The 19,173-nt window shown below is 43.0% G+C and overlaps 2 protein-coding genes and 1 pseudogene across 9 annotated transcripts; 2 read left to right on the plus strand and 1 right to left on the minus strand.

Moving 5' to 3' along the window:
* The first annotated feature begins 293 nt into the window (after positions 1-293).
* On the plus strand, positions 294-4,337 carry LOC127771098 (uncharacterized). 8 transcript variants are annotated; one of them, XR_008017076.1, is made up of 6 exons: positions 300-581; positions 658-775; positions 862-1,167; positions 1,306-1,427; positions 2,456-2,509; positions 3,445-4,337. XR_008017076.1 is itself a non-coding variant. In XM_052296923.1 (5 exons), exons 1-5 carry the CDS (start codon positions 494-496, stop codon positions 2,490-2,492), a joined length of 480 nt encoding a protein of 159 aa, XP_052152883.1. In that variant the 5' UTR covers positions 294-493; the 3' UTR covers positions 2,493-4,337. The 8 variants fall into 8 exon arrangements, 1 of the variants encoding a protein (XP_052152883.1); XM_052296923.1 differs by having other exon boundaries at positions 294-581; positions 862-976; positions 2,456-4,337; XR_008017074.1 differs by having other exon boundaries at positions 295-581; positions 1,306-2,509.
* A 4,441-nt stretch (positions 4,338-8,778) lies between these two features.
* On the minus strand, positions 8,779-9,097 carry LOC127771099 (uncharacterized; annotated as a pseudogene).
* A 661-nt stretch (positions 9,098-9,758) lies between these two features.
* On the plus strand, positions 9,759-15,764 carry LOC127771093 (uncharacterized). The gene is made up of 3 exons (XM_052296917.1): positions 9,759-10,373; positions 13,947-14,167; positions 14,857-15,764. The coding sequence occupies exons 1-3, from the start codon at positions 9,908-9,910 to the stop codon at positions 15,517-15,519; spliced, it is 1,350 nt and encodes a 449-aa protein (XP_052152877.1). The 5' UTR covers positions 9,759-9,907; the 3' UTR covers positions 15,520-15,764.
* The last annotated feature ends 3,409 nt before the right edge of the window (positions 15,765-19,173 follow it).

Below are 19,173 nucleotides of genomic sequence, written 5' to 3' on the forward strand. Positions count from 1 at the left end.
TTTTATAACAATTAGGGGCAATTGCAAATTTACCACTACTTTGAATCGTTATTGCAAGACTGCCACTAGAAAATTGCAAAAATGCCACTAGAACTGTCATTCGAGTGGCATCCTTGCAATATTGAAAAAACCGGTGGCAAATTTGCAAATGCCCCTAACAATTAACGCCCTAACCTTATGGTTAATTGCGTTTTGGTTTTAGTTACCATGATCCGATCGATTTCGAGAGAGGAAGGAGGAGATATAATTGTTTTTTTGGGAGTACTATTATTTATTTATGCATAATAACTTGTTAATTATCATTCCTTTATTTAAAGAGCAATTAGTGTTGAACAGATAAATAAAATAGCCTGTGTGACACCATCAAGGCTCCAATCCCTAATCCCGCCGGAGCCGGTGGAGTGGAGGCCGCTGCCAACGGACGCCGTCCGGGCTTCACGGATCCGGCACCTCTCCGGTACGGTATGCATGCTCAATCCGTGGAAACGAGGTTATGGCTTATGGCAAAGCAAACCACAATCCAGTCGCAGCGGGGGTTAATTTGGATCTGCCCGCGCAGCAGCTCGGTCTCATCGCATATGGTCTTCTCTTCTGTCCGCTGGTATTTCGAGTTGCTGGGTGTGAATCAATATAATCCCCACTCTTGCTGTCTTGCAGGTGCCAAACATCGATTCCATCCCCGCTCTTGTTGTGTCTTGCAGGTGCCAAAGATCGATCTGATCTGTCCCCTTCAACCTCTTGCTTTTGTGCAGACATTTAGCACAAAATCCACAAGGTAATAACCCAATGGTTTCGACTCGCCATTGAGCATTTGCGTTGCGCGTTTGCTGCTGCTGTTTTTACATCTTGCCTTCTTCTTAGGTTATGTGGACAAACTGATGGGCTAGGACGAGGTGTAAGTTGCAGATTAACTACAGAGAGGATGGCTTTCATGCTGAGCAAGCTATCGAGCTTTCTCCTCACTCTTAAGCAGAGGGTTGCGAGTTTTTCTTGACTTCACATTATTTCATATGAATTTAGTTGTCACAAGTTCCATGGTTATTGCTTCTGTTGCTGCATTGTATGGCGCCCCTTAATAGAATGACACCACTACAAGGCTATTAGTACAAGGTTATATGGAAGCATGATATGCAATGGAAGGATGTTCTTTTTATTAGCAGTGCTAAGGTACCAGCCAGTAGCCCAGTACTGACATCAGACCCCCCCCCTGTCTTTGATACAGGGAGCATAATATTGATGTGTAATTTGTTGCAACAAAATTATTACTACTTCACTGGATTTATGTGGCTTCTTGTGTTGGTCCAGTTCAACAAAGAAAATTGGATTCATGGAGGAAATGAAGCTTACAATTGTTTTGTCATTGCTTGGCGGTGTTTCAGACAACTCAACCTGCTGCCACATATCCAGCAAACAAAACATTCCGACAGGTAGTTATTTAATACTACTATCCTACAAACTTACATTCTGCCAAAATAAAAAACTTTTAGCATGCCTGTTATTTTTATAATGTACTGTGCAAATGATGAAGAGTGCAAGCATCTAACTTTCACTTGTGCCATCTCCTCTGCCTTGACACAAGAATTTAGGCCTCTAGAATGTGCTAGCAGCTCTGGATATAATTTATGCATATAAATTTTCCATGTTGCAGGTCACCAATAACTCTATTGTAAGTTCATGACATAGCGCTTCCCTTATACTTGCTATTTGTCCCATTTCTCAATTCATGCCCATCGTGCATTGAAATATTCTATTTTACTCTTTTCTGCTCCCTTCATATAAACTAGCCTTCAACACTGGAGGTCCAAGTCTCCTAACTATTTATTGTGTGTATAATAGTATGCTCACCATAAAATCAATTAAGTGATAACAGTGTTCCATTTTTGTGAATTAGTTTTGGCTATTCTCCTTTTTTTTTCTCAAGAGATTCATTTCTGATGTGTGTAATATGTTTTAGGTGGTTAGAGAAACTCATAAAAGTGATAAACCACCACAGTTACTGCCAGAAGATCAGAAAATTGTCTTTAAATAGCCTGGACAACACCGCTGCTCCTAAAAACGCATCTATTTCTACTAATTTTGGTGTGACATTTGTATCCCAAAACCAATATATAGATTACGTCATGGTGTGTGTGTGATGGCTACTTGTGTTTTCCTGGTTCATGGTGTGAGGTTCTATCCGATTCCTGCATGACTGATTATATGAAAAGGTTAGGAAAATATAAGATATACTGATTCCAATGGTATTGTAGAGGACAATATATATTCTTATTGTTTTGGCCTCTATACGCTCATTACTATCTGTTAACCCCACCTTTAGGTCCCTTTCTTTTCTCCCTCCCATTATCACCACTTGTGTTTTGGTTCTTTCTGGAGGATCTATTGGTGCTTCATCTACCAATTTCTAAACATGGACATCATCACTAATTTATTTGTCTTTCCATTTCCTACGTGCCAGCATTCATGCATTGTTGAGCTTCAATCAGAGCAACTGACGTGATCCAACAAACAGGTTGGGAATTTAGTTATGCCAGTTTGCTTCTGGTTATGTTCACAACATATTCACTGTTGCAAAATAAATATAATGTAGCCATGCTTCAGGTTACAGCTTCCAATTCATGTCTTTTAATATTATGCAGTGTGGCATATGCTTATGAAAGTAATCCATAATACTACTAGCTTCTGTTAGGATTTTACATTTTTACTATTTCATTTTGTCGACATCGTTTAAACTGGTATTTTTTTCCCCTTGTCCTAAGTAGTTGGCTAATACTATTCCAATAGTACAGATGCATACCTCTCATTGATTTATTTTGGGCAATCACATATGCATCGTGCCTACTTCTACATTTGACTATTAGACCGTGAATTGAAATGCTATTTACTTGCTTACTTCTACATTGTGTTCCTATTTGAAAAATTTAAGGTGTGTGCAATTCGATGCACCACAAAATTTAGGCATTTTCTTTGAAAAATAACGTTCTGCCAGGTTAGAGATTTGGGATGGGTAGTTTGCAGTTTGCTTCTGTCCGTATTCACTATTATATCTTTACCCTTTACACAAGTTTGTACTTGCACAAGCCATTATCACATACTACTATGGTTTAGTTCTCACATCTAAATCTATATGATTTCATTCGTAGCAATTTGTATTGCACAATACAATTAATTGCATACATTTTGCTTTGTATAAATTGAGACTGTCATTTTACTGCAGTTGGCCTTTTGAAATACATTCCCGTAAAGATTTAACACCAAATCTTTATGCACCCACATTCTGACATGTGAGATCATTAACGCTGCCAAGTTTTTTACTTCATATTTTTTTCTGCTAATAATATTGTTGAAAGCTGAAAATGTTTGTGTAGTAGAGTTAATAAAATGTTAACCTTCAAAACAATATATAATCGTATATGGTGTAGATTAATTGATATTTTGCCTTTGCAGATCCAGCAAAAAGAGATTAAGAGGATAAGTTATCTCTATTTTTTTGGCAAAAGAAAGTAGTTGATTTGTCTTCATTAATAAGAGAGCTGAACTATGTTATCTCCTCTGCACTAACTGTTTTTATTACCATCCTGTATTCCAAGCATCCATCCAATGTCATATATGTTAGTACTGTATTATTGGTAAGTGAGAATTACCTGAACCTTATTTTTGTTGGCCTAGGAATTACTTATATAGCTCTGTTGAAGCTGCAAATTTGCTCAGAACTCTACTGGCTTTCAAGTCAGTCCATAGGTGCAATGAAACAAGGTTTTGCCATCCTATACAACACACTTTAAGATATTCCTACATATTGTTAGTGCTGTGGAACTGTTTCTGTGATTGCCGCCTGTCACAATTTGACTCCACATTTGTGTAAATGGATGAAGAAATTATATTTTGATTCTGATTTGGATTTAGTTGCTTGGCCATTCAAGCTATATCACTGTTCAGGGATTTGTGTTTCCTTTTCTCTAGTATAGGTGAAGTTTATCTGAAACTTAATTGTTTTAGTACCATTTACAATATTTTGTTTTCTTTTGTCAGCGTGCTGTTTGTTCTTTTCTCAGCACCACAGTTTGTGTATTTGATAGAAACCTAGGTTGTTTGGTCCATTTTGATCTAATTCTCTTTCCAAATTGTCGATATGTCTACACAAAAACAATCAGAGGTCTATATGATTTGGAATTTTCAGCCATGTTGTATTGAAATGGTCTCTCTCTCATACTCCCTCCGTCTCAAAAAAAGACAAACCCTGGTTTCCGTGCCCAACGTTTGACCGTCCGTCTTATTTGAAAAAATTATGAAAAAAATTAAAAAGACAAGTCACACATAAAATATTAATCATGTTTTATTATCTAACAACAATGAAAATAGGAATTATAAAAAAATTTCATATGAGACGGACAGTAAAAGTTGGACACGAAAATTCAGGGTTTGCCTTTTTTTGGGACGGAGGGAGTAAACTGTAACGATTTCTTACAGCATTTAAATGTTACATTTAATTTCAATAGAATCGTGATATGCGTTACATCTCATGAGTTCGTTTGAATCCCTTAAGAGCTTATTTCGATTCCTTCTTTGTTTACATACAGGGTAGCGCGTGCCTACTGCTAGTATATCTATTTAGCGTTAGAGATCATTTTTTATTTTGTGACAAATTTCCAATACAATCTTATTTATACTGGTAATATAATATATACTACCAATATATTATACCGTGAAAGCCTTAAAATTTTTCAAGACCCTAGTGACTCGGACAGTTATGTTCACTATTGTTCAAATACTGACGAACCTGTTTGCAAGTTTGAACGTCATATATAACCAATACTTTTGCGAAGGGCAAACACAGGCTACAGAACACTCAAAATGGAATAAGTTCACTCTGTGACCTGCAAAAGTGATCGAAATCTAATCCGTGACCTTAAACCACAGAACTGGATATTTCGACCCCCAAACTCTTAAAACCGGTGCAATTTGACAACCTTTGCGGTTTTGAAGGGTGGTTTTACTGACGTGGCGCCTGAACGTGCTGATGAAGCCTAGAGGGAGGGTGAATAGGCTGACCCTGAAAACTTTGGGGGGTCTCGAAGCATCATCTTCCACACCTTAGACTAATGCATCTGAAAGGGGCACAATAAACTCATTAGTCCCTTAACCATATTTGTCATTAATCAGCAAAGCCCACTAGGGGGATTAATGCACTTTCAGCGCCTACGTGTTGGTATTGACCGGGTCTTCTTTATACGTGGTGTTTAGGTGGCATTTAGAATTAAAAAAAATGTGTGAGACCCATTTGTCATTAACACATAAAAGAAATTGTGGGACCCACTTATCCCTTCTCTCTCCGCTCCCTCCAGTCCCAGTTCCTTCTCCCTCCTCGCTGCTCCCTCACTCTCTCCCGCGGCGGGCGGCGAGGGTCGGAGCAGCGGCGGAGGCGCGGCGTGACGCGGCGGCCTGCGAGTGGCGGCGACGCCCGGGCTGAGCTCCACCGCCTCCTCGCCACGGAGAAGGGTCGACGCGGGGGAGGAAAGCAAACACCCTGACGGCATGCAATTGGGGCGAACCATCCGATACCCCCGTTCAAACACGCGACACCACATAGAGCTCCAGCAGCGAGCGTCGTCGTCGACGACGATCCGACGCTGCTCACGTCGTGTGGCGGCCTGGGAATCGAACTCCGGCAGAGCTCGACGATCTTGTCTATCAGCGCCTGGACCTCCTCCCTGTCTTGCTCGGTGTACTCCTCCCAGCTCTCCATCCCAACCTCATTCATGAGGACGTTGTAGTGCAAGCACTGCATCTGCCTAGCGTAATGGATGAGGATGCGATGAGTGCCCAGGCGTGTGAGCTTGATGTACCTATCCTTGCACAGTGAATTCAGGCCACAATTGTCTCTCAGAAGCAACATGGTCCTCCTGTGTAGCCGTCGTTTGACATCGATCTGGACCATGTACCACCACGGCCGCCGCCGCCTCCGCTCCTGGAGATCTGCTGCTGCTTGTTTGTCTTGCCCCTCCACGAGTTTGGTCCCTGCAACTGGAGATCTATTGCTGCTTGTTTGTCTTGCCGCCGCCCGCTGTCCTCCTGCTGAACGCCTGGTCGTCGTCGGCGAGGAGGCGGTGGAGCTCAGCCCGGGCGCCGCCGCTGTCGCCACTCTAGTGCCTGCCGCCGCCACTCCCGCGTCTCCGTCGCTCGCAGGCCGCCGCGCCACGCCCGCGCCTCCGCCGCCGCTCCGGTCCTCGCCGCCCCGCCACGGGAGAGAGAGAGAGGGGGAGCGACGAGGAGGGACAAGGAACTGGAGGGAGGGGTGAAAGAGAAGGGACATGTGGGTTCCACAATTTTTTTTGACGTGTCAATGACAAATGGGTTTCACACATATTTTTTAATTCTGAATGCCACCTAAATGCCACGTGTAAAGAAGACCCGGTCAATACCGCCATGTAGACGCCACGTCAGCAAAATCGCTCTTCAAAACTGCCAAGGGAGTTAAATTGCACCGATTTTAAGAGTTTAGGTGAGAATGATTCACGTCGGTCGCCCGGCGCGGGGGGAGCTGGATCGGGCGCCCCTCGCGCGCCCCTCCCCCACATGTGAGCCTACCCACTTTTCTCTCCTTTTTTCCACAAAAGATGTTTCATCTAGTGTACTTATAATGTTTCACTATTTATAGATTTAATGTTGCAGTGAATTAAAATAGTCTTTTGCAAAAAAAAAACTCACATATTTTGGAAACTCTCTATTAAGGGAATTTGGTTTATTTTTTGTTCCACCAAAAATATTTCACCTAGTGTACTCACAATGTTTCACTATGTATAGATTTAATGTTGCAGTGAACGAAACATTCCATTGCAACAAAAACCCATATATTTTGGAAACCCCCCTGTTAAGGAAATTTGGTTTATTTTTTGTTACACCGAAAAATATTTCACCTAATGTATTCATAATGTTTCGCTATGTATAGATATAATGTTGCAGTGAACTGAAACATTCTTTCATTATTTGCTGAAACATTGTGAGTAAAGTCCATCACCGGTCCCTGAACTAGTACCGCTGTGTCATTTCGGTCCCTAAACTCGCAAATCGATCGTTCAGGTCCTCAAACTTGTTCGACTGTGTCATCTCAGTCCCTAAACTTGCAGATCATTAGTTTAGGTCCTCCAACTTGTTCAGTTGTGTCACCCCGGTCCCTAAACAGGACGGTCTAAAAACTTTATATCAAAAAATAATTCATAACATGTTCATGTGAACTCTAATAAAGATAAACTTTATATCAAAATTGTAGCCCTTGACGCGATCTATAACTTTGTAGTTGAAAAGTTTTTGAATTAAAACTGTTTAGGGTCCCAAAATATTGATGCATGTTTATAGATTTTGAAATTTTAATTTTAAAATTACATTTTGGGACAAAAAATGACTTAAAATAAAAAAAATTCAACTACAAAGTTGTAGATCGCGTCGAGGGCTACAAGTTTGATATAAAGTTTGTCTTCATTAGAGTTCACATGAAAAAGTTATGAATTATTTTTTAAATATAAAGTCTTTAGACCGTCCTATTTGACCCAAACGATATTCAAATCCAAGTTTAGGGACCGGGGTGACACAACTGAACAAGTTGAAGGACCTAAACAAGTGATCTGCAAGTTTAGGTACCGGGATGACACAGTCGAACAAGTTTGAGGACCTGAACGGTCGATTTGCGAGTTTAGGGACCGGGATGACACAGCGGTACAAGTTTAGGGACCGATGATAAACTTTACTCTTGTTTTTATATAGGGTGAAACAACACCCGATTTAAATGAGTGAAACATTTTCGATCTACTTAGTGAAACAATTCCGATATACTTGGTGGAACATCGTGCAACATTTAAAAATAATTCAATAATAAGCTAAAAAAAATTTCGTTGGAATATATTCATGTGTGGTCTTGTTTTGAAGATTTAATTGCAACAAATTTAATGGTGCAATCGGATCATGATTTGAATAAGTAATTTAAGAGAAAAATCAGTTTAAAATAGTTTTTGCACGTAAATCGGGCGCCATTTTTCTCAAATTCGATCGGGCGACCGATCCGTAGGAGCGTCCGAGTTTAGAGGTTGACATATCCGGTTTTGTGGTTTAGGGTCACGTATTAGATTTTGATCACTTTTGAGGGTCACAGATTGAATTTTGAGTGTTCTTTGAGCCATGTGATATGGGCCGGGCAAGGAGGACATGGCCCGTAGCCTTCTTCTTCTTTGCCCGTAACCTTCTTCTTTTGCCAACGCAAAACTGGGAATAACACATCCCCAACTTATAGTATCGTGCTAAATTTGGTCGTCGTCCTGCCGAGTCCAAATAAAAAAGATTGATGGACCCCACCTATCAATTCATCTCCTTCCTCCCTCTCTATTTCATTTTTCACGGCGGCATAGGCGGGAGCAGGGTGTCGGCGGGGCACGGGGCCATAGGGCGCAAGCAGCGGCGACTGGCGGTGCTGTGGAGGAGAGCGTCGGCGGCGCGTGGAGCCACAGACGCAAACGGCGTCATGGGGGAGGGCGTCGTTGGCGTCGGGTGCCCTTGATCTGGTCGGCCGCCAACTTCCGGAAGCGGATGGTGAGCACGCTGCCATTTTCTCCTTCTCCCCTCTCCACGACTTCATAGAGATTGGAAACTGTTTGCTGCAGTTGCTATTCGATTCTATTTCTACTCACGATACAATCCATTATTTCCCTCAGTAAATCCCGTTAAAATTTGAACAGAATTCAGTGCCAAAATCACATCACGCTGCTGCAGCATGATAAGCAAATATTCACTCTACACATTCACGAACCACCAGATTTCGGCGGCGGCTGCTGCGGCGACGGAGTGCAACTTCATCACCTTGACGAGGCTGCTGTCGTCCTCGTCGTACCTGATGAGGTGGTCGTGCATCCGCAGCCAGTGGTCGGAGGCCTCGTCGACGATGCGGTAGGTCCAGATGTGTGGCCGGGCCTTCTCCCTAGCGGTGAGGACCTCCTTCGCCTCCGCCAAAACGCGCCTCGTCTTCCTCGCTGATTGTGGTTGCGGGGGGTCTTCCTCTAGTGCCCCAGCCACGGGTGAGGCCGACGCAGCCGCAGCTGGCACACGACGCCATCGAAGGTCCGTGACGCGCTTGTCGTTGGACCGGATACTGGCGACGCCGAGGCCGGGCAAGCACTCGACGAGCTCAGCCTCAGCTCCGTCACCGTTCCCGCCTCAATAGTAGCAACCGAAGTAGGTGGAGGGGCTAGAGATTGTCGAGGTGGTCACCGACGAGCGGCTGTCGGCGCACGATGTCGGGCTCATCGAGATGGTCAGTAGCTCGGTCAACGTCTCTGCGGAGTCGTTGGTGAAGTCGTGGAGAGGGGAGAAGAGAGGGGATGAGGTAGAGAAAGTGGGGCCACTGACATGTGGTCTCACTGTTTTTAATCTTATTATTTGACTGATATGTGGGCCCATATATTTTGTTTTAATTTTTAAATTAGCTTTATAAGCCACGTTAGATAAAGGCCGAGTCAAGTTAGCCACGTAGACTCCATATCAGCTAAAATCGCCGTCTAAACCGCCACGGTTTCGATAGTTGAGGGACCCATTGTATCAAGTTTTCCGGTTGAAGTATGAAAATCGGATCCGTTGACAAGATATGGGACCTCAAGTGAACTTATTATTCCCTGGCTAGGCCGTGGCCTCAGCATGTGGTGCCGTGCTTTAGCGGGCCACGACGGCCCACCCGTTTGGCCATGTATACGGCTCATTGTCATTGGCTAACCAAAAAAACGAGGAGAGTAACCAACCCTAGAAAGAAAGAAACCCTAAGCTAAGGATCTTCTCTCCTCCGACGCCCGGTGGCGTGAGGAAAAAAAAAGAAGAAGAGAGAAGGCGTTGTCAGATCGGCGGCAGCAGTATTACGCCGGAGACGGAGGAGATGAAGGGAAGTGGTGGCGCCAGCAGTATTCCATCGGGGATGGAGGTCGAGACGGAGGGAAGAGGTATCCAGAAGGGCCGCCGTGTGGAGGACGACGAGAAAGAGTACGAGGAGGAGGGAAGGAGTGGCGAAGGGAAGGCCCCTCCTGCTAAGTCAAGGAGGATCGATGGCCAGGATGACGAAGAAAGCATGAACAACAATGTGTTGGAGGAGGAGGAGGAGGAGGATGAGGATGAGGATGAGGAAGAGGAAGAGGAAGAGGAAGAGGAAGAGTCGAGGTGCGCGGAATTGGTGTTCGGTGAGGTGGAGGAGCTGGACCCGGTGCAGATGGAGGAAAAATTGCGGCAGGTGAAGTTGGAGATGAAGGGCAAGTACACTGAGGTGGACGAGGAGGAGCAGATTCGCAACTACCGGACATCTTGGGATTCCTCTTTGTCTTCCCGTTACGGTCCCTTCCAACGCACAAGTAAGTACTCCAATTTTATTACTGTTAGTATCAATCTCGTCAGATTAATATTCTTGTTATTATTATGTGCTGCTGCATGAGATTTGGCAGGAGCTAATTCACTGAATATTCAATATGACTCCTTGGAAACCATAAGCTGTCTATTTGCGTTAAAAGGAGAGTACAATGAATCAATCTCCATTCCATTTGTTTGTTATTAAGAAACCAGAGCATGTACATCAATGCGTATAGGAGCATACAGTGGTGGAGCCCGGATCTCTCGACGCCTAGGGCTCAGATTGTAGGCTAAAACTATCCATGATAATTCATACACTGCAGTACGGTAAAAGCAAGCCTGAAACAAAATTTCTAATCATACAACTAAGTACACAGTAAAAGCACAGAAAAAAAAATACAAGACTCAACTAAAATTTCATTAGAATACGTAATGCGATATATCTTCATAATTTTCGCTCTTCAACAATAGTTGGAGAGAACCTTTAGCTCAATCTAGAAAATGATATTACATATGTAAGTGTTTTTGAACCATGACTTCTTAAGCTCCTCTTCACTCCTATTTTTGTTTGTGGATACTTATATTCAACTTGTTGACATGGACTTAATAACAAATACTCCATTCTAGCAGCATCCCTAATGTTTACATCCAATTGCTCAATTGGTGTGCGAAGCCCAGGGTTAGAAACAATCACATTTAGAGCAAGCACCATCAGTTCCTTTTATTTCTAGGGTTGGGGTGGATTCATCAATTTCTGCTGTTTCTGGGGTTGGAGTAGACTCACAGGACTGGACTTGGTAGAATGATTTTGAAGTCCTGCTCCTCTTCATCTAAGAAATCAAACCAATTTCTGATTGACTGGCTGCTATCAAATTCAAAATAAGGATGCAGATCGAAGATTAGAGAGGACGCTGACCTTTTTTTCTTTAACTAGGAGAGCTTAGCTCCCCACATTTCCATTAAAAAAATGAGCATTACATAGGTTTACCATCCTCCCAGTTCTACTTCTGCTAGCAAACATCACACCTTTCCCCCTCACCAGGTGCGAGAAGGCTAACTACATAGATGATAAAAATAAAGCCTAACTTTTTGCAACATGGCTATAGTCATTTTAGGACCTTAAACCTGATGCACTACCAGAGTCAATTGCGTACAGAAAAGCAAGTCACCAGAACCCATCGGCTTCAGCTAACCTTCAGAGTTCAGAACGTTGCCATCTTCAGGAAGGCACCATCCTCCTATCAGCTCTGCAACCTTCTCTTGAAACTTTGAGGAGAAGTGGATGAGAAAGGGGAAGAGCCACTGGCCGCTGCCGTCGGCCCGTCGCCAGCTCACCGCCGATGCGCACGCCGCTGCCACATCCGATGCGCCGTGTGCGTCGCTGACCCGCGCAGCCGCCGCTGCCGAGACACCCAGCCAATGTGCGCCACTCCCTCGCGCCAATGCGCCATGCGTGCCGCCGCACTCCGAGGAGAGGTGGGACTAGGGTTGGCTTCCTACTGGGCTATAATGGGCTGCATACTGGGCTGGCCAGCTGGGGGGCTGGGAAAGGCCATCTGTGGGGCTGAGCCAAACGAGTAGGTTTGGGCCATGGGGGTTTACGAAAATCTGAAAATTATATGGGTACTAGTCCACTAAAAATTCATTTCATAAGTAGGGATCGAGCCCAAGCTGCCCCAGGCCCAATTCCGCCCCTGGGACTATAGGAACCATACACAGCATTGTTATTGATCACTAATAAAGAGAATAGACTCCAAACTCAAGTTGGTTGTACCTAAGGAACAACTAGAATCTATTAAACACTTTGAAACAACTTGTATCCAACCTTTTCTTCCTGAAATTGAACTCTTTTTTCGAATCAAAACCAATAACAAATATATCATTTTCTTTTTGTTTTTGTGCACATGTGGCATGTGCCATTTTCTCAACTACCATGACTCCATATATATTTTTGGAGCCTTTCTGCATTAACAAAGTGCGATACTCTATAAATATCTCCTCAATGACCACTGTAACATATGGGAAAATAGTTCGAAGGCAAGGTGCAGGCATATAGCTATATATAAAGCTTACAAGCTAAAATCACTGATACAATTACTAGAGTATATTTTTAAAACTGGGAAATATGTTTGGAGTATACTGAAAGAGATTAGCGATGTGAATAGTTAAAGAGTGGTTTGGAGAAAAAAGTGACACTTTTCTAAAGGCAGAAGCATTACAACTGAATGGTTCAGGTTATGTTGATAATGAACTGTTAAGTTGATGAGCATTCTGGGGTACAACATACATATTTCTAACTACATGCATCTGCATTTCATGGCCATGGTACAATTAATTTCACAACTGCATATGGCATATGCATACCACTGTTTCTGACTTTGATGCACATATAAATTGCTACTATGTGAAAAGACATCTATCTGAACACATGCATCTGCATTTCATGGTATGGTACAATTAATTTCATAACTACATACAGCATAAGCATACCACCGTTTCTGACTTTGATGCACATATAAATTGAAGGCATATATCACTAACACATGAATCTGCATTTCATGATCATGGTACAAATAATTTCACAACTACATACAACATATGCATACCACTGTTTTGGACTTTGATGCACATGCACGTATAAATTGCAACTATACAAAGGCATGACGATTTGTTTCTATATTGGCAGCTACTCATATATCACAAGCCAAAATGGCAATTTATACAAATTTATAGATACTAATCATAGAAACCCACAATCTCATGTCCTGAAAAAGTAAGCAAATGAAAGGACTTATATTGTGTTTGCAAATTGCTTCACTCCAATGCATACAGCAAACATTCAGCTTGCTGGCAAACGTACCCTACTTGCTCCTTTCCGTTGATCATAGCACTCTCATCACTGCATAAGAAAGCCTCCATTGATGTCCTACTTTGTAATGATCAAATAACAGAAGCTCCCTTCATGTACTGTTATCACCAATACATATCTATGGAAAACATTCAGATATTCTTTCAGTGCGTCTTAATCTATAGAAAAGATAATCTTTGATCTCACAATTGCATAACTGTTACATGATCCTCTGAAAGCATCATATCATGGTAGAAACAACCATAAACAAACCAAGTAACAAAGTTCATACATATTAGCTAGTGGAGTGATATTCAAATAATGTGCAACATTAGTCACAATTTACAAAGCTTACCCTCACTAGGTTCAAGAAGGAAAATTGGTTACCGATTAGGTCTCCTAACATATGTATAATGTATGCATGCACATTAGAGGTATATGTTCTTGTTTGGTTAAACCTACCATATACAAATTGAATGCAACTCACCAGATATTCAGTTGGGGCGTTACATGATTTGATTCGTAGGGTACGTTAGTTATGGGTATTGGGCGATCAAGATCTTTTTTATTTGATTAATGAGTGATTTCTAGCTTTCTTTTTCCTTTTAAATTAATGTGCTTATCTAGGATTGACAGAGGGCTTCTAGAAGAGCCTCTAATTATTATAAGTAAAGATGGATCATCATCAATGTCTTCTGATTGCATGCATGCATGACTCTTATGTTTGCAGCGTCTGTACCTGCCATGCGATATACACATGGGCCTATCGCAAGATATGCTTGCTGCGACAGTACCTTGCAGATCTACTCCATACAGGTGGTAAGAATCAAAAGGGGTCTCGAGTGGCCGTTGCATGTCTATGGCTTGGTTGCTGTCAGGGACTCTGTGGATCATAATCGCAACCTTCTGTTCCACCGCACTAGGGATGATTGCCAAATTCTCACTCAGAAGGTGGAGTACCATCCATATTTAGATTATCTTAATTATCTGCATTTTTTGTTTTTGTTTCCTCATTTCTAGCTGCAGGTACTATTGTTCTGTACACCTTTTTGTTTCCAAACCTATTTTTTCCTCTGCTATATTTGCAGTTTGATCAGACCTGGAACTTCCTCTCAAGTGCTATAAACATTCAAATCACCTTACTACTTTGTACACGATAACATGATTTTATTTTATCATCAATGCAATTCCGCCTCTTAATTTTGCCACCTTCTCTAATATGTACTGTGAACTGGAAACATTTTTGGCAATAAGGTTTAAAATATACGCACTGTGGTAGTAAAACTGCTCTTCTACCTATATTTGTTTCAACTCAAACATTTAAAACAACTAATAATAAAATAACGAATTAGAAAACAGGAAAGATAAGACTTACAAATATATAGTAGTAAAGACATGGGATAGTTGGACGCTGTACTAAACTAGTACTCCCTCCATCCCAAAAAACCAATCTTGTACTAGAATGTGACACATCCTATTACTAGATTGCTTTTATTTTGGGACGGAGGGAGTAATTCATGAGACATGTATGCAAAACATTGTCGCTTCTAGAACAATGGAGAATTTCGACAGAACTTATATGCACTTCCACTGAAATTTAATTGATTATTATTATAATGACGTACGAATGATGATTGCAGGATTCATTTTTGGAGTTGACAGGTCCATCCCGTGCAATTCTGATTGTCGACCCAGTTGAGTTTGACGTTGAACTAAAAGTAAAGGGAAGAAGAGAGTCCGATGATCAAATATTGAGCTTTCAACTCTTCAGACAAAATGGGTTTTTTTATGTTAAACAATCAGTAACGCTGGTTCGTAGATTTCACCCAGTCATGCTTGGGTGGTACAGCAAGCTTAAGTTCACATATGCGGTGCTTAATGGAGCAGTTGAGGCCACTATCTGCAGTGTCAAAGTTGTTAGAGGATCATGGACAAAAGAAAACCGAGGACGAATTGTTTGCACAACTTCCAGTATATGCCATGAGGACTTTGTGTTGCTTGATTCCCAGGATGCAGAAACAATGCCTATTGGTTCAGATGATGTGATCAAGCTATCAAGGCGTGTTGTTACTGTAGAATTAAGTGGAGAACTGACAGTTTCTGTGACAGCCACACATGTTGGTAAAAGAACTAGAGATGATGATGGCGGGATTGCACAAAATGATGAGGCCCCATTCACAACGGATAAGGTTCGCTTCAGGCCCAAAAAATCAGGGGAAAGCTGTGATACATGCAAATTAGGCTTCTGTGAGGTGGAAATAACTGTTGCTTGGTCCCTTCTTAATTGCGATAATATTGAATAGTCCTCAGTTAGCCAGCTGCTCAGGTGTGCAATGTTCACAGTGGTACCTACTTGCCGCAAATTTGGTCATTCGCTATATGTAATATATACTCTTTATCCAGCCTGTATGACTAGACAATTTGTGTACGTTCCGCCTAGTAGTTTGATGTTCCCGGTTGAAGCAAACTAGCGCAATGCTTACCCATTACAGTAGTACTCCAGTACACAAGAGCTGCCTTGAGTTGTGTCGCTTCATTTTTTATTTAAGATCATACCTGTACAGTAGATAATTCTGTTTTCGTGTTTGTTGTGGTGCGCATCAAATTCATTTATCTTTACGTGGTGATCATTTCCTTCCTGTGGGCTGCGTATCGGGAGCCCGAGGAGGCATCGAGTGGCCCGAGATTGGGAAAGGGAGGGAGAAATGACAGTGACATGTGGGTTCATAGCTTTTAATTTTTTTTTATTTTTGATTGACTAGTGTTTTAGATCATAAGACTTTCTAGTATTACCCATATTCATATATGTTAATAAATCTAGGCACACATATATGTCTAGATTTATTAACATATATATGAATATGTACAATGCTAGGAAGTCTTGTAACGTGAAACGGAGGAAGTAATATTTAAGCGCCATGTAGACGCTAAAGGGGAAAACTAATATGCCCCCATCGATTTCATAAGTGCTTATTCCTACATGATTACTCTCTTCACCACTCTCTCTCTCCTCTAACCACTTTATCAACAATCTATAAACATTTTTTTCCTCTTAAATTCTTTATCCGATCTACCATTTGATTACGTCGTTGTACTTATAGCAATTAAATCCTTACAATAAGATGTCACATGAATATATTTTGATGAAAAAAATATATATGTCCTACTAGTGAAGTTTAATGTTTCATGCGAGGGAAGCAAATGTTTCACATGAAATTCGAGTTTGTTGTAGATTTCAAGTTTTCTTTGTTGCTGTCTTTGTTTAATTTTAATGTTGCACAGGGTGTTGTTTGGATGGGTTAATAACTATTTTCTTGTGTTTCACGTATTCATTTGAAATGTTGCACATGGTATTCTTGGGATGTTTCAGCAAATGTTTTGTAATGTTTCAACGGTTATAAGTTGATGTTGTGTATAATGTAAAAATATTTTAGTTAGGATTTAACAATATTATGTTCCTTATTTATTTGTTCTTCTACCATGTGTAGGATCATGTATACGTAAATATCTATATCATTCAATTCTCTCGGCAAAACAATGTCGACACGTGCAACATAGTAAAATGCTTGTTGAAACATTTTGCTCCTATGCATGAAACGTCAAATCTAAACAATTGAAACATACATATATTTATAGAATATAGTCAAATGAGATGACATTGCAAAGATTTAATTATAAGAACATAACAGTATAATAATATCATAGATTAGATAAATTGTTTAGAAGAAAAATCATTTTAAACAAGGAGGTGGGAGAGATAAAAAGCAAATAGTTGGTCATGTCATATCCATTGCATGCTGCACCTCATCACGTCACGTCCTTCCATGCTTTGTTGCATGCTGCCATTATCTCCATCATAAATAATCAATTCTCGTGCTACGTTTTGCTAGCTCTGACGGAGCGTTCAATTTTTCGTCAGGCATCGGACGTTTGATAAGAAGCATTTTCGCTACATTAGACGAAGGGTAAGTCAACGTGTTTGTTTATGTGCCTTGTGGGTGTCACCTAGGACAGAAACCACCTTACAAACAAACCGTTTTGCAAAACAACCGGTTTTGGTAGATTAGAGAATCGATATACCCGGTTTTGCGTGAGGACTGGAGGGAGGCAAAATAGACATTTTTATTTTGCTTTTATTTTTTAATTCCGAATTTCAACTATTTTCTAAATTGTATTTCTATATGGACTGTTTTTTTTTCGATTAATATGATAATTTCTATGCCACGAGAGCAAACATGTAAGCTCCTTTTTTTATTGGAAAAAGTGCACCGAAGGTCCCTGAACTTATCATCGAGTTAAAAAACTTCTTCAAACAGCAAAACCAGATATCCGACGTCTCTTAACTAATCAAAACATATCATAATAGGTTACTCGGCAGTTTTTATCCTAATTTTGTCCTACGTGGCAACTGAATCAGCATGGGACCCACGTGGGCCCCATATGTCAGGATGCCCCGTCAACCTCTTCTCTATTTGCCCTCTTCTCTCCCTTCCTCTTCCTCCCCTCTCTCACTCCTCTCTGGGGCTTTGGACGGCCAGCGGTGGGGGCTGGGGAGGAGGTCGCCGGGGCATGGAGGTCCGACGGCCGACCGGCGATGAGGCGGCGGCGAAACGGGAGAAGGGAAGGGCGGCTGCGGCGGGGGCACAGGGGAGCAACACCAGCGTCTCGTGCCGCGTCCACCGCGGCAGCCGCCGCCGGCGAGGTCGCGTTGGCGGCGCCGGACATTGCTGCTGCCCCCCGGAACTCGATCGAGACGCATCGAGGGATCCACCAGCTGGGATTTATCTGCGGCCATCGCAGCCATTAAATCGGGAATCAAAACTTGCAATTTTGGCATCAAGGCTCCAGCAGAAACAGGCAAGAAATTAATCTCGTGCTGCAAATGCCATCTCATCATACTCATCTCTTCTCATCTCATCCAACTAAGAGGCCATAGAAAATCAGTGTCATTCTACTGGCAAATCACAATTAGGCAAAAAAATTACAAGAAGTTAATCTGGTACAGCTAATGCCGTCTCATAACAAACATGTTCATTAGGCCAAATAATCATGTCATACCACTAACCAAGTCAATCAATAGGGAATGGGGCGAGGGCGGCGGAGCAGCCAGGCAGAGTGGGACGACGGCGCACGAAGCCGGCGGGGCGGCGGCGGGCGACCACCTCCTCGCCATCCTCTTCAAGGCCGACCACCGCAGCTCGCAGAAGGGCGCAGGCGAGGAGCTCGCCGGAGCGCCACTGCCGCCGCTTTGCCTCAGGGCCCTTATCAAGGCCTTGGTCGCCGACCACGGCGAGGCCGCACCGGCCGTGCACGCACAAGCGGCCAAGCTCGGCCTCGACCACCTCCTAGCCGTCCGCGATGGGCTCGTCGAGCTCTACCTCGCGTACGTCGAGCTCGCCTCCGCGTGGGCGCTCTTCGATGGGTTCCCCGCCGGCCGGCCTGGACATCGTTTCTTGTACGGCCATGGCGGATGATAGCGGCGTACGCCGTCGCCGCCGCCGCGGCGTTCTCGGAGTGCGCGCAAATCGGGGACCTTGCGCTGGGTCGGGAGCTTCAGGAGGATGCCCGTGAAGAAGAACGTCGTCTCCTGGAACACGATGATTTCCGCGTCCGCGCACGCCGGGGAGCTCGAGGAGGCGCTCGCCCGCCAACGCTGCCTCGCCCTGCCGCTGGCCTCCCCTTCTCCCATGTCTCTGCCGCCGCGTCGCGGCCGGCCGTCGGACCTCCTCGCTCCGGCGACGACCTCCCCACCACCTGTCGGCTTGCCCAGTCCAGAGAGAAGAGTGGGAGAGAGAGAAGGGACGAAAGGAGAAGAACGGAGCGGCCGGCCGCTGACGTGGCATGCTGACATGTGGGGCTCATGTGGGTCCCATGCTGACTCAGGCATCATGTCAGACAAAATCGGTGTTAAAACAGCTGAGGGATCTAATTTGCACTAGTTTTGTAAGTTGGGGGAT

This window comes from Oryza glaberrima, chromosome 4 (assembly GCF_000147395.1).
Source record: "Oryza glaberrima chromosome 4, OglaRS2, whole genome shotgun sequence".
Taxonomy (NCBI): domain Eukaryota; kingdom Viridiplantae; phylum Streptophyta; class Magnoliopsida; order Poales; family Poaceae; genus Oryza; species Oryza glaberrima.

Bases quoted from the DNA above. Each gene is read 5' to 3' on its own strand.
- LOC127771098 (XM_052296923.1), top strand. From the start codon at position 494: ATGGCTTATGGCAAAGCAAACCACAATCCAGTCGCAGCGGGGGTTAAT. The intron at 776-861 runs GTAATAACCCAA...CCTTCTTCTTAG, and splicing joins TTTAGCACAAAATCCACAAG to GTTATGTGGACAAACTGATG. The intron at 977-1,305 runs GTTGCGAGTTTT...GTGTTGGTCCAG, and splicing joins TCCTCACTCTTAAGCAGAGG to TTCAACAAAGAAAATTGGAT.
- LOC127771093 (XM_052296917.1), top strand. From the start codon at position 9,908: ATGAAGGGAAGTGGTGGCGCCAGCAGTATTCCATCGGGGATGGAGGTC. The intron at 10,374-13,946 runs GTAAGTACTCCA...TTATGTTTGCAG, and splicing joins CGGTCCCTTCCAACGCACAA to CGTCTGTACCTGCCATGCGA. The intron at 14,168-14,856 runs GTGGAGTACCAT...TGATGATTGCAG, and splicing joins GCCAAATTCTCACTCAGAAG to GATTCATTTTTGGAGTTGAC.